The 12,484-nt window shown below is 39.7% G+C and overlaps 1 protein-coding gene across 4 annotated transcripts in view; it reads right to left on the bottom strand.

Moving 5' to 3' along the window:
* The window catches only part of ANKFN1 (ankyrin repeat and fibronectin type III domain containing 1), a 107,073-nt gene that overhangs the window by 43,595 nt on the left and 50,994 nt on the right, over nt 1–12,484 (bottom strand). For 3 of the 4 annotated variants that reach the window (XM_074554860.1, XM_026795532.2, XM_074554858.1), the window contains exons 5-6: nt 11,036–11,230; nt 8,899–9,012 (exon numbers count right to left, since the gene is read on the bottom strand). In XM_074554860.1, coding sequence (XP_074410961.1) covers nt 8,899–9,012; nt 11,036–11,230 — 309 coding nt within the window. Of the gene's footprint in view, nt 1–8,898; nt 9,013–11,031; nt 11,231–12,484 lie in introns of those variants that run through there. The other variant, XM_074554859.1, reaches the window with a different exon arrangement.

The following is a 12,484-nucleotide window of genomic DNA, read 5'->3' as shown; positions in this document are numbered from 1 at the left end:
AACAAATAATTGTGTTATTTATTAGCTTCCTTTGAAATAGAAAACATAACAGAAAGCACCACCAGAAACCACGCCATCTTTTTCTGCTTGCTGATCTTTAAAAAATTTTAATGATTTACTCTCATAATGTCTTGGCAGATGGATTTAAGGGCATTAAACTCTGCCATTCATATGAAAAAAATCAGGATGAAAGACCCTAAACAAATATTTATCACACAAGTGAAGAGACCTGAACATTAGTGAAAAGCAGGAGTCTGTTGGTGTAGAGACCAGCTCTTATAGAGAACACTGTTTGCAGTATTTGGTCAGCTCCTCCTTGCTGTTTTCAACTGTTGTCTCCAGCCTGATTTAGGAAAGGAACCCAATTTTTTCAGATTTATCTCAGGCTGTGTTCATGCCTCTCTCATGTTTGGAAATCCTCCAAGAAGTGATAGGAGAAAGACAAGCCATACCAGCTGTAGGGACTACTGACAACATAATGCTTCCATTAGGAAAAAACAAATGTTTGGCACTGAGCAGTTTGTGCAAACACAGAAGTTAAAACACATTCATGGCCTAGGACTTGGATTTCTAGGTACAGCTCAAATTAAAACCTGTGCTCCAAACTTCTCTAAATACTGGTGTTCATTATTTTGTACAAAGAGTACATCAGTAAAGCTGAAGAGGAATGAAAAAAGATGCAACAAACAGCTCTGTGCCCACCTGAGGCAAACAGAGCACTGCTGTGGTGTGGTAGGAAAGAGCTGGAGGGGGATTTAAGGGCCTCTCAGCAGAACAAGACAGAGCAGTGCAAGACAGTACCAAAAAAAGCATATCTAGACTATTCCTAGAGAGCACATCTTCATTTGGAACTTCCACGGCTATAAATCTTCACATTATTTATTTCAGATATTTTTTCTTTTAATAATCAAATACTTTATTTGCAGTAAATCTTCTTCCCAACAGCTCTGGGCTCCTTTGCGTTTTACGCCTGCTAATAATAACCAATGATGTTAAATAACCTTTCTTGTGGCCCTGTTTCTGGATGTTCCTTTGACCCAGGCCAGAATACTCTATTTTATGTCTTGACATTTATGGGAACCATTATGACAGCAGGCTGGGTGCCAAAGACACATCTTTGCTTGATCATGGTTTCATGACTAGTTCATCTTAAAGCAAATCTGCATTATATAAATGATTTATAAGATACTATTTTTACTGAATTTTAATAAAATTCTCACCAAGAGAATATAAAAAGAAAATTGATCTTTTTTCTCAAGTATTTGATTAGCGTTTTCTAAATCCCAGCAATTTCTCTATCTGTTTGCAATAAGGCCAGCTATCCCAGTACAAGAAGGAAATTTTTTCCTCTCCTAGTGAAATGACATTTCTTACTAACATTTTATAAATAACTAAGAAAATGTGCCATGTGGGTGCACATGCAGCCTTCCAATGTGGGCCAGTGGTTAGAAAGCCACAATGGATTATAATAACAGCCAAGATTTGTTTCTCAGCCCTGAAATTACAAACATACCCCACTGTGGCCGTGGAAGGAAAAGTGGGAGAGAACATGTGTTAGAACTGTGAGAGGGGATTGAAGAATAAATGGGGTTCTTATGCAGAGGCTTCACATATGCTAGAATGCTAGAAAAGATTGGCTGGGATTGTGCAAGCTTCCCCTGGCAGTGGGAGCGTTGCTCTCCTGTGCTCTGAGCGTCGGCACAACGCGCACGGGCAGGCTCAGCTTCGGCCCAAAACACAACATTGAAATAGAATTAATAATCAGCAGCTGGGAAAATGCACACAAAAAATTAATCTATCACAAGGTAGGAGGCAAAGCAGAGCACTGCACAGTGTGGGGAACAAAGGAAGTACTCAGAGGGTAATTCAAGGAATCTGTTTAATGGGATTCCACTCCTTGTTCTCTAGCTCCTCTGTGATATTCCACTCCTTGTTCTCTAGTTCCTCTGTGATATGTAGGGGGACTTTGCTGCATAGATGTTGATTAAACATATTTAAGGCTTTTATTTCTCTATAAAATATGCCCTGCAGTAACTTAAAGAGCTTTCACCTTCCCTAGCGGTGCAGACAGGTGTGGCAGGCAAACCATCCTTGATTTGGGGAGATTTTACTTAATTTAATTTATTGAAAATTAACCCAAATTTCTAATAATTCATTCAAAGTAGAAGAAAGTAAATATAATTAGAAAAACATCTAAGTGAATACCTTCCCATCATCTTTCCTAGACTGAATTTAATATGCTTGTCCTCCTGCTCTCCTACGGTCAGCTTCCCTTCTCTCTGCTGTGACTTTCACTCATGGCTGGGTTTTCCATCACACTGAGACATGGCCAGGCCAGCTGTGAGCATCACATGGCTTCTGCTGACCTCCTCCCACTCCTTCAGTTGCCCCTGGCTACTGGAAACTGCCATCCATGCCCATCACTGTGCTCAGGAGTGAGCCCAGTGGGTGCTCAGGTGGGAACTGGGTTAAGAAGGAGCTCATGGGGGAGCCAGCTGGGCGCTCATTAGTAAATTAACTGGGTGCTTGTGCACAAACCGATGGGGTGTTCATGCCTGAACTAACTGGGCACTCATGCAGCAGGAAAACCTGCAGTTTATGCTCAATACACGAGGTAGGAGCTTCCAGCAGATCCCAAGACCTGATTCCAAATTTACAGACAGGCATCAGTTCTGGGAGTCAGATCTGATTACTAGAACAGGATCAGGGAAGGCAAATAAGATGCTTGTCAAAGGTCCAAGAAAGTCCATGATGGGCCAGAGAAGACTTAAGATGAAGCTGAGAGCAGGGAAACTTTGCCATAAACCCTTTGAAGACATTCTGCTTTTCTTTAAGTCTTCAGAAATTCTTTATTCCCAAATCCATTAATCAAAATATCTGCTAAATCATTGATCTTCTTCAAGACAGAAGCTGAAGGTCTTGAGTCCCAGTCCTGCCACTGACTACAAGGAATTCACCTCTTCTGTGCCATACCTATGAAATGGGAGCTGTAACAGCCACATACAAACCATTAAAAAAAACCCAAAACTCAGTAATTTTGGTAAGTCAAAGCAAATGTAAAAGGCAAAGCAGTGTCTAAAATTCAACATCATGATAGGAGCCTTTTTCCCCAGAAATGAAGGCAGACAAAAGTAGAGACTCTATGTCTGGGTTTTCTCATAGCTATTCATCCTGAGCTGCTGTTCAAGATCCTTATAAAACAAAAAGCAGGAGGAAAGAATGATTCAGCTGAGTAAATGGTGTTTGATTAGCTACATTAGTTAATTACACCATCGCTTAATATGTGATTCATGTTCAAAGGTGATTTTAAATACATAACAAACTTAAATAATAGAAGGTCTTAAATTTTATGTAAAGTCCAGCACATACTACAGACATTGACAGGAGCTAGAAATAGAAAGGTTTGTTTTAACTTTTATACATTTCTGTACTGGCTAGGCATAAAAATAGAAGTCAAATTGCACAGTCCTGTTAGCTACCAAAATGTAACGTGCAAATAAAGTGCCCGGGAGACCTAATAAAATGCCATAAATGAACTACTGTAAAAAATATCAGACCACACCTATTCAGCAGGATAAATTCAAATGTCTTACAAAGAAATGTATTCTCTTTTCTTTTTATGGAGCAAGAACTGTTTTGAAAAAAGAGAGAATGAATTTCAAAATACACAAAGAAACTTTGAATAATAAGTGGAAAGGGTTCAAGACCAAGTGCAGAATGCGGCTCAATTCCGCTATGGACTGGACCAGAATCAAGGAGTGACACAGCATCTACTTTAGCGAGACAGAGGTATTATTATTAAAGCACTTTGTTTTCATAAGACTCGCTTCCACAAGCATTCATTTCCATAACCAGGGTTCTTCTAGAAGTCAAAGAAAGCACAGGCTTGCTGCTTTCCACTCTGACACTGCTGTGGGAGCAGATAGTTGCCACCAAAGTGGAGAAATATATGGATATAGAGATATGGCAATATATCTGTATATTTAGGTATTTGAGGATCACTGTAGGGAGCCTGCTATGGAACAAATCCAAACTTGGTCAAATGTGGAAGGCCAACTTTTGATAAACATATCAAACACATAATTAAAAAATGTGGTATCTGCTGTTTGTATGTGCTCATGGGGACAAGCAGAAGCCCACACAAAATGATGAGATTATTTGGTTGTGAAAGGATGACCCCCAAGAATAAAACATGCAGAATCATACAAAATTTATAGATCACTCCTGTAAAGTCTTGGAGGTTTTTCACGTGGAAATCTTTAATGTAAATTTTCCATTGACTTGGTGAGAAGCCAGCTGAGAATCCCAGATCCAGGTTTCTTTGGAGCTCCAGGGCAGCTCTCACACAGGCCCAGGCTCCTCATTCCTGAGCACAGGTGCTGACCCTGAGTGCAAAGGCAGCTCCCCCATCCCTTGCTGAGACTCCCAGTGACAACAGTAAATTGTACTGGTCTGTTCTGGACTGGCATTGACCCTTTTCATGCAGCCCTGTGACAGCAACATCCTGGGGCTGCTGCATATCAAGCCAGGACTGAAACACTGACTCAAAGACAATTATTCTCATTCAAAACATAAATCTGAAATAGATCACAAAATGCTTTGGAAGAAAGGAGGCAGGGAACGACCTCTTCTCAAAACTTAAGCAAAACATGACTCCTTCTTTCTTGATCTAAGCCAACCTGCTTTGTTTTGTTTTGTGTTTTAAAGAGCTACACTGACTGAAAATAAAAATCTTCTCTCCATCCAAAAGAAATCCTGGAAGGCAGCTGGGAAGTTCTAACAAACATTAAATACTCTGCTAAAAGACCAAAGACCAAAACAAAAAGGTAACAAGGGCTAAAGTGGCCCAGACAGCTCAGTATCACTATCTGGAAAATAACTTGGCATTCACAGCTACAACCAAACAGAGAAGATTAGCTTTGTTTGCTACATCAAACATGTCTTTCTTCCTTTCTCTTCAAACATAAATAGTTCCAGGCTCTAAAATAAATTAGCTCAACTTGGGTTATACAAGCTGTTTCATTTTTTTTTCTTCAAAAGGGAATATAGATGTTTGTTTAAAAATTGTAAATAAAATATAAACAGAGATTTTTCATTGCATGGTGATTCTTTCCAGTAGGTAGTGATCAACACTGTGTCCATTTTCCTTCCTTATCCTATACTTTGGTATCACAGCATTATTATGACTACTTCTCATGGGAAATGGATGAAAAAAATCATGCAGTAAGAAGAGGTTTATCTGTACTTATTCACTGTAAAAGTAAAATAATTATCAGGTTTAAAATCCACAGAAAACAAATGTGACAAAATTACTTAACATTACTTTTACTTTTTTTTTCTTTGAAAAATCCTTCTTTCTTTATGTGTATGTGCTATGTGGAATATGCAAACCCAAAAAAGCTGGTTAGTGAAAGACAACGTTTCTTAAAGCCCAGCAAGCCCTTGCTGCTGTCTCTGGTGGGTGTTCCTGGGAGCTGAGTGCTGTCTGAGTGCTGATGGTGCTGCTGTGGGATGGTTTTAGGAGATGGTTGCAGTGCTGCAGCTCCGGGATAACAAAACATCCTGCAGTACCAGTGTGCTGGTGTAAACAGAAAACTCTCCTTGGCTTCAAACCGTGGCAAGATGTTTTGTATGTTAACTGGAACGTTTTGATTGTGTTTTCAAAGATGTAAAACTAAAGCAGGTCCTAAGTACTTCCATGGTGGGATGTGAAGTTTGGCTCTAGGGCACAATTAGCCAAGGGCCGGGTTTTTTTCCCCTCAGTATTACAGTGATGCTTCACATCCTTCCTAAAACTGGCTGGGGTGAGGTGTCTCTGGCTTGGAGTCTTTCTTAGCATGGAGTAGATTATTACTTTTATTATTGATTTATGCCATGGCTGTCTGCTTCCAGCCTCAAAACACTTTACTAAGTTACAATATACTTAGGAATCATTTCACGTCAGCCACCACCACACTGCAGCCTTCTCCAGAGGGAAGCTGAAGGGAGCCATTAGGATGGTGCCTGCAACATTAAACAACAATCCAGGAGAGGAAGTAAAGAATACTCTGGCTCCTTAAAGCAATGGCTGAACAGAATGCAGTCACTGAGCTGCCATCCAGCTGGGACACCAAAGTCAATACCCATTCGCCGTGTGTGGTTAAAATTAAATCTCCTAATGAAGTGAGATGGTTTTAGTGGTTAGAGAGTGAGTGCAAAGTATTATTCTCCTCTATGATTATTTGTAAGTTATACAGCTAACAAGGGAAAAGATCACACACAGGAAAACAGCAGACAGTTAGATAATGTTCCAAGCCCAGTTTCTAAAAAACATTTGGGCAAATAAAGCTTTGGGGAAAAAAAAAAAGAAAAAAGAAAGAAGAAAAGGAAAAAGAAAGATGACACAGGATAAATTGAATTGGCAGTTTTTCACTGTTTTTAGGGAACTAAACTAAGCCAAACAGAATTGATGTCAGTTTTTATTCCCTACAGTTCAGGTCCAGAGAAAAGAACATTATTAGTTTCTGTTAATGAGCAGGTATTCCCTAAACACTGGTGCAAATGCTCCTGAATTTTAATTTGCTTAGAAAAAGAAATGGTAAAGTATTGAGTGAAAATCCCCACATTAATAGCTTCTTTTTTGTTGTTGTTTTTTTTTGGTTTTTTTTGTTCCTGAATTAGCAAAATGCTTCGGTGGTTTTCTGGACGGGAGGTTTATATGTCTGACTAAAAAGATCCTCACACTTTGTTATCAAGCTCTCCTTTCAGGGCTAGTAATTGTTAGCTGGTTCTAATCATTCTTGCAAGTGATCATTTGAAAGGTTCATTTTATGACCCCTCAAAGTAGCACAAAGAATCTCACTCCATAATGTAATAAACAATTCTACAACCAGTGCTTAATTAATTCCTGAAAGTCACCAAAAGGAGCTATTAATGATCTTTCTTTTTATCTAACCATAAATATACAAGTCTCCTGGGACAAAGGATTTAAAAAGAATATTCTGGCAAGACTAACTGTCAACTTGATAAAGCATAAAATGATCATGAGTGAGGGCAATTCAAAATACAGGGCAGTGCTACCTGGTCTGATCAGAAAGTTAGGTCAGGTTGGATTAAATTTCTCTGAATGCTGTGTTTATCAAAAACAGGACACCACTGACATGGTACAAACCAGACTCAACCCAAACGTATACCCAAGAGAAAAGTACTGCAACCTTCACAAAATTATTTTTAAAAATTAGCTCTGTTTGGGAATGTGATTTTCTGGGAAAATACCAAGAATCATTATAATTAGAGGGTGGACAATGTTTCAGGATTATTTAAAATACAACTATTATGAAGAACAGTCTGATATTTTCTAGAGAACTTTGGTGTTTTAGGAGCCCAAGTATTGTTTTCACAAGTAAATCAGGCAGTGGGAAGCTCTTAAATGAAATTTAGTTTCCTGGCAACACAACCCATTGCTGAAAATTAGATTTAGGCTTCTAAAGGGCTTTGATGTTTTTGAAAATCACACTTCCTGCAGCACTGCACAGCTGACTAGGTGTAATACATTAATTTGCCTTCTACTGAGGCTATCAGGGCATTATCACTTTGACGGCCTCAGTAGTGTCTGGGAGGTTGGGTTTTGGTGGTTTTTTTTTTTTGTAGAATGCAAAAAATTATTTTGCTGGGCCTAGTCAGTGATGAGTGGAATCTGTGACCAGAAGCAGGAGGAGGAAGGAAAGAGACAATGTACCTTTTCCAAAATAAACTCCTGTAGTGCTTTGGGAGCTTGTGCTGGTGCCAGTGGAGCCTGTGTGCTGCCTGTCCCACCTTTGGAAACACTCCCTGAGCTGCTGGACCCTTGAGGGATGGGATCTTTCTGAATTTCTCCTCTTGAAACCATCCCTGGGACACCCCCATGGAAACACGAAACACTCCCCACCACACAGCCAGGACAGTGCTGCCTGTGGGAATGGGAACTTTGGGTTTAGGCACCTCTGAACGGAGTTTTCAATGATTAACACAAAGAAACAAACACAGCAGGAAGTGTGAAGGGAGAAACTGGGGGAAATAACTAAGGGGACTTTGAGGCTCCCACTCCCTGACTCCCCTGGGCAGGGCCAAGGAGGCTGCAGATCCCTTGACCTGTGGGAGGATTCCTGCTCCCACTGCAAGCTGGAGGCTGTGGATTGCGGTGCTGAACACTGAAGAACTTACTGTTCCAAAGATTGTAGAAAACCTGAAAGTTCCTTTAAACAGGAAATTTAAAAAGTTCTAATTTTTGTTCTAATCTTCAATAGAACTTGCTTTTTTTCTTGATGTTGGAATTTCCTGTGGAACGGAAATTCTGTTTTAAAACCATCTCTATTCAACAGGGCTATTCAGATGGAAGCATTTTCTTATTCATTCCACTTTGCAACTAACTGGTGCCACCCCAAATGTATCACTCTTCCAAGAATGATGTGGCAGCCCTGGAATAGCTAATTAATTGGGCTGTATGATGCCTGTGCCAGAAGTTTCAGCTTCCAGAGGCATTCCTTTAAGGAATGGTGGTGTGGGTTTGGCTTTTACAAGGATACACATGGTTTCAGGAGCCCACAGGCACCAAAAGTTAGTTTGTGTTTTGTAACTGCTCATCTCAACCCAGTCATTGAGCTGATGTCTTAACCACAGTGAGTCAAGCAAACTTCTTCAAAGCACTCATGGAGAAAGCTTTTGGTTAATTTATTTTTCTTTTTTTTTTTTTAATAAAAATTTTGTCCTTGGGTAATCTTTCAAGAAAATTCCACTTCTATGTCTGTTTACTGGGAATATAATTCCATTTAAACACTACTTGCATCATAATATAACCTCTTGCATATAGATACCTTTGCCACTTAGCCCTCAAATTTTTGTACATTGTTAAGGGGAATGAGAGATGTCAAAATCCAGTACCTTTATACTTGGTCACCACAGCTGAGTTGACACTGAGGGGTTCTTGGAAGGTGACAGTGAGTGATGTGCTGCTCGTTACCATGAGACAGACATTGGTTGGCGCCTCGGGGGCTCCTGGGAGAGAAGAGAAAACATCAGCTCTTCAGCACAACAAATCCTATTCAAACAATGTTCCTGAGTCTTCAAAGAACCCACTGAAAATCACCCTGCAATTGTGAGCTTTGGGTTGTAGGTGTTTGTGTTTTCTGCCTTTTGAGCATTTTAATTAGTGATCCTACTAACAATATCCTGCAGACACCATTTGTTTCTATCATGGTTTTTGGCTCCTTTTTGGTTAAAAATATCTTCCTGCATATATGTAACCCAATAAAACAGATCCATGCTAATTATGTCAATGAAAAGCCCCTATAAATCTCTTGGGGTGGATAAGGGGAGAGGGAAAGGACAAAACCACAAAGAGCTAATGAAACCTTGATGGTTTCACTAACAAACTCAAATTTATCAAAAACCAGAAAACATGTTAATGTTATTGGGATTCAAAAATTGCAAATTCCACAACTGTTTTGGTGTAATAGTTCCAAAATACAGTTGTCAATTGGGGTCTAACATTTTTGTTTAAAAAAAGGAAAGGGGAAAAAAAAGCTTAATTTGCAGAATATCAATAGACTCAATTCAGAAATCAAACACAAAAATGTCATGACTTACTGCTGGGATTGATTTAAAAAGTCAGTATATTAACTTTCACTATTTCTGTATTTCCTGTATTTAGTATCTAAGAAAAGGAGCACTATATCTGTCTTGAAGAAATAACCTTAACACACAATAAACTTGCAAAAATTATTTGTGAGTACATTTATATAGAGATGGTTTTAAAAATGTTAATGACAATGATTGTATTTTATCACAGGATACAGCTAAAAGATCCACATGTCTAGAAACAATTCAGGCCTGTTTACTCCTTCATTTGGGCCCAAATTCCATTCAATTTGGATACAGACTCACTTGTACAACTGTTTAAAGTGACTCAATTTGTGACTGTGGTGATGAAATGGATACCAAAATTAAGAGTAGTGCTTACCAAAATTAAGGTTATATTTTCACAATATTTGTGTGCCAAATGAAATTTCACTGCTTGATCAAATATTTAGAACAATCCCATTCCAAAATAGTAAGTTCTTTTGAAAAATAATCAAATTACAACAGAGAAAAGGCCAACATCTCCATCCCTCTTCCTGCCTATTCATATGTTGTTTTATAGCATCCTGTTTTAAATTCTGAACATGTTAAATGAGATCCAGGAGTAAATGTGAAAAGAGATAAGCAGGGCAGAATAATTGCATCCTGAATGAAGAGTTGGTATGTTGGATGTTGTATGAATTTTATGCAACGTCAGGAGCCATGTGCTTGTTTCTCTCAGATATTTGGTCCTTTTGTTGTTCTAACAGTGATTTCCTTCTCCCTCTTGGAAAGGCCATTTTACCTTTGTGCCTCAGTTTCCCCATCCCAACTTCCTCCAGCTCCCACTCACAGCAGTGCTGTGAGGATCATCATCTTTGGAGAGGGTTCTCAGCTGCAGATTCCTGCCTTGAATTTTGGTGTTTCCCTGTACTTGATGTCATTTTTGCCTTTTTTAATTTTATATGTTCCCTGTATTCTCCACACCTATATTTGGAGCTCTGTAGCCTGTTGTATTAGTAGCTAGTTTGCCCAGTGCTTTTCCATAGCCTTTCCTCAAGCAGAAAGAAAAAACAAATTCCAGAGCTCTGAGCCCTGGGAGGTGCAGGGTCCCAGTGCTGTCTTGGTTCTTCCTGGGAACCAAGGCTGAGAACAACTCCTTGAGATCCATTTCATGGACAGAGCACAGCCAGTGCCAAGGGGGGATCTCCAGAGAAGCGGCTTAACCTGGTGGGGGGAAATTGCATCACCACTAATCCTCCTAATTGGTGCTTTTTATCCATTATGCTAATTTCCTAAAACCTATAAAAATGTACTCATCCCTGTAGGGGTGGACTTTTGTGGACACCTTTCTATAACTGCCCCTGAAGGCCTTCAAATAAAGGTCCTTTTTTTTTATTACGTCCTTACTAAAATTACTTCTAGTTTCATTTCCAAGTTGAGAAAAAGGCAACATACTCACGGGCATGCTCGTAGCCGGCCTTCATGCGCTGGTAGAGCCTGGCCCTCCACTCCCAGCCCTTGAGCTGCTTCTCCCGCTCGGCGCTGTCTGTGCCCAGCCCTTCGCTCGCTGCCTGCGCCGATAACTCCGTCACTCTCTGCTGGGCCTCCTGCACCAGCATGCTCAGGTGCACAGACCTGCTCTCCACGGTCACAACTGACAGGAAAAGAGGGAAATAGGAAGTGCTTGGCAAAATGTTGGCCGTGCTCAGAACACATCTTAGGTTACAATGTAAGATGTACTCAAAAGTGTGTATTCCATCACCATCTTCATAAGGTGTTAAAACCAGGCGGGGCAGAGTTCCTTATTTCCTTCATGACTCATCCCTGATAACTCTGAGGGATCTCTTCTGTTCATGGGCCATTGAGTGTCACTGCATGGCTGAAAAATTACATAATCCCCTTGGGAGATGCTCCGCCCAGGGGGAGGAACCAAGCATTCCTACCTGGATATGATCTGAGGTTTGGAACAACCCAGCAGCCTTTTCTCCACTGGATTCTCAGAGGACAAGGCCTCCAAAACCACCACTGGACCTCCAGAGGAAAATCGAGCCCTTCTACAGGATCACCACTTCAACAGAACCACATTTGTCACTCCAGGAGAATTGCAGCCACCATTTAATCTGACTGCTACCTGCACCCTGAACAACAGGATGTCAGGTTGTATTCTGACAGTGTTTCTGTATTATTGTATTTATTTTGATTTTCCTTAAAGATCTGGCCACTTAAATGTCATTAGCAACATGAATTAATTTGCCAAAATTTTTCCTCAGGTATTTCTGCTATGCTTAGAATTGTCTTAATTAGACTGAAATTGCATATCTATTGTAAATCAAATATGAAAACCAAGCTAAAATAATAACCTTGCTCTCTAACCTCTGCTTCGGTACAATATTGCAAACTTTCATTTAAAAAAAGGAGATTGTACTGATTACAAAAACAATATATAAGCTTCACCAAACAAGAATGATAGGCAAAATTAAGAATTTTTTGTGCCTAAGATCCATGGCTGGTAGAGAATTGATCTCTTTCCACAGTTTTGTCCAGAGAATTTAATTAGTCCTTTGATAGGCAGTGAGCAGCTTGCCATATGGAGATTTTTTCCTCCCATGCTCAGAATAATATTAATTTGATGTTTAGCTGTTCAGATTTTCTGTGTGAAGTATTGTGGGCTACATCAAGGTGAAAATTAAGATCCCATAGGTTACAAGCTAGAATAGGTTTGATTTTAGCCCAAGTTCCCAAACAAGCCCCTTGATTGTACAGCGAAATGTGGTGAATCAAGTCCTATTTTCAGAGTTGCTCTCAGCTTAAAATTGTTCAATCTGCAGTTTAGAAAGCAGGACTTGTAAAGATGTTCATTTTGAAAATAAATGCAGGTATTGATTTGGTTTTTAATATGCAGGAAAGA

This window comes from Zonotrichia albicollis, chromosome 19, assembly GCF_047830755.1.
Source record: "Zonotrichia albicollis isolate bZonAlb1 chromosome 19, bZonAlb1.hap1, whole genome shotgun sequence".
NCBI classification, from domain to species: Eukaryota; Metazoa; Chordata; class Aves; order Passeriformes; family Passerellidae; genus Zonotrichia; species Zonotrichia albicollis.
This window is presented reverse-complemented; position numbering and strand designations above follow the sequence as displayed.